Source organism: Terrapene carolina, unplaced genomic scaffold (genome assembly GCF_002925995.2).
Source record: "Terrapene carolina triunguis isolate 2854851 unplaced genomic scaffold, T_m_triunguis-2.0 Scaffold7217, whole genome shotgun sequence".
NCBI classification, from domain to species: Eukaryota; Metazoa; Chordata; order Testudines; family Emydidae; genus Terrapene; species Terrapene triunguis.
This window is the reverse complement of record NW_020671568.1, coordinates 10,485-12,777: the sequence shown is the minus strand read 5'-3', so window position 1 is coordinate 12,777 and position 2,293 is coordinate 10,485. Positions and strand designations below refer to the sequence as shown.

Sequence of the window (2,293 nt, the reverse complement as noted above, 5' to 3'; positions counted from 1 at the left end):
TAAAGTATGAGTGCTTTCTAACTTACCCTCAGTGAGCAGACAATATAAAGTACCTAGCTCAAACTCAAACCCATGCCAGGTATATTTCATTGGAGAAAATTTGTGATAATGTACATGAATCCGGAAACTCCCTATGGGGAACTGGATGCCTAATTCCAGTCAATTTTATGGAGACTTGGATGTCTAAATCTCCTAGACAGCCTTGAAAATCTCAGCCCTGTTAAAAAGGGATTGTAAATTTAAAGGTCCATCCCAGCTCTTCCCAGACATCACGGCGGCTGGTTTCCTGTAAGATATTCACTACCCACATTCAAGCCCGGTGGTGTCATTCAGATTTAATTCATGCCATGAAATTTCCTTCTTCCATGCTGCTCACTCTTGTTATCCCGGCAGGTATGGTTTCATGCACCCCTGTATAAGTGGCTGAGGGCAATCACAGCATGGTGACCCAGTTCATCCTCCTGGGGCTGACGGATCGTCAGGAGTTGCAGATACCCCTCTTCGCAGCGTTCCTGGTGATCTATGTTCTTACGCTGGTGGGGAATCTTGGGATGATTGTGTTGATCAGGGTTGATTCCCGACTCCACACACCCATGTACTTCTTCCTCAGTAACCTGTCCATTGTTGACCTCTGCTACTCCTCAGTCTTCGCTCCAAGGATGCTGGTGAATTTCTTAGTGGGGAGTAAAAGCATTTCTTACTCTGCCTCTATTGCTCAACACATCTCTTTTGTTGTGTTTGTGACCACAGAAGGGTTCCTGCTGGCCGTGATGGCGTATGACCGCTACGTAGCCATCTGTAACCCTCTGCTCTACAACGCTGTTATGTCTAAGAGAGTCTGTATTCATCTAGTGGCCAGCTCATATGTAGGGGGGCTCATGAACTCACTGACCCACACATGTGGCTTGCTGAGGTTGTCATTCTGCGGACCCAACGTCATCAATCATTACTTTTGTGACACTAACCCATTGCTGAAGCTCGCCTGCTCTGATAACCACATCAGTGAGATTTTGCTTGTAGCGTTCTCTGGGGTTATTGCCATGTCCACCCTCCCGATTGTCATAATCTCTTATCTGTACATCCTCTTTTCTATCCTGAGGATCTGCTCCGCCAAGGGCAGGCGCAAAGCCTTCTCCACCTGTGCCTCTCATCTGACAGCTGTCACCATGTTCTATGGACCTGTGAGCTTAAGCCACATACAACCCAGTTCCCGCTACTCACAGGAACAGGAGAAAATCTCTGCTGTGTTTTATACCCTGGTGGTCCCCATGTTGAACCCCCTGATCTACAGCCTGAGGAACAAGGAGGTTAAGGATGCTCTTAAGAGGGTGATAGACTGGAAAAACATTCTCAGCTAATTTGTTCACCATGACAATTCCAGTCAATTGAGAAGAACAATTGGAAGAAGGATCGTAGTATGGTCTATGTGTAACTGCCTTGACTTGTGTATCACAAATGTTGTACAAGAATTAAATGAAACTCAAAGAACTGATGTAGCATGTGGAAATTATGTTTTACAATTGCTTGAGAGGAACCAGGTTACCTAATGTCCTGTCATTATGTGGCTGTTGGAATACAGACACCTTTCCTTGTTTCTTGACCATTAATCTATTTGAAATGGTGCCCTGCAAGGTTATCTGAGTTTAAAAATAAAATAAACTTGCTTCTAGGTTTAATTTCTTAATGTGTTACTTTAATTAATGCTCAGTATGTGACTTGCATTATGAGAATTCAGCACTTTTGCTCTCTTTAGTATCTGGGCCTCATACGGGCTGCCACAATTGATCTCTATCCCCTTTATAACAGCCCTTAACGTAGTTGAAGACTGTTATCAGGTCCCTCCTCAGTCGTCTTATCTCAAAACAAAACATGCCCATTTTTAAAAAAACTTTCCTAATAAATCAGGTTTTGTAAACCCTTTTGGTCATTTTTGTTGTTCCCCTCTGGACTCTCTCCTATTTGCCCACATCTTTTCTAAAGTGTGGCTCCCAAACCTAGACACAGAACTTCAACTGTGGCCTCACCAGTGCCAAGCAGAGCCAAACAATCACCGCCCTGGTCTTACATACATACAACATACCTGGTAATACACCCTAGACAGCCTTTTTCACAACTGCACCTCATTGTTGGCTCATAGTCAACTTGTGATCCACTTGAACTCCCAGATCCATCTAAGCAGCACTTCTCCCTAGCCAGTTATTCCCCATATTGTATTTATGCATTTGATTTTCCCTTCTAGAGTGAAGTACTTTGCACTTGTCTTTATATTGATCACATCTATATTCATACTAGT

General features: G+C 43.7%; 1 protein-coding gene across 1 annotated transcript; it reads left to right on the top strand.

Annotated features, from left to right (window-relative positions):
• Positions 1 to 425: 425 nt before the first annotated feature.
• On the top strand, positions 426 to 1,358 carry LOC112120982 (olfactory receptor 1052-like). The gene has a single exon (XM_024220124.1). It carries the CDS (start codon positions 441 to 443, stop codon positions 1,356 to 1,358), a length of 918 nt encoding a protein of 305 aa, XP_024075892.1. The 5' UTR covers positions 426 to 440.
• The last annotated feature ends 935 nt before the right edge of the window (positions 1,359 to 2,293 follow it).

Coding starts and splice junctions, on each gene's coding strand:
- LOC112120982 (XM_024220124.1), top strand. CDS start 441: ATGGTGACCCAGTTCATCCTCCTGGGGCTGACGGATCGTCAGGAGTTG.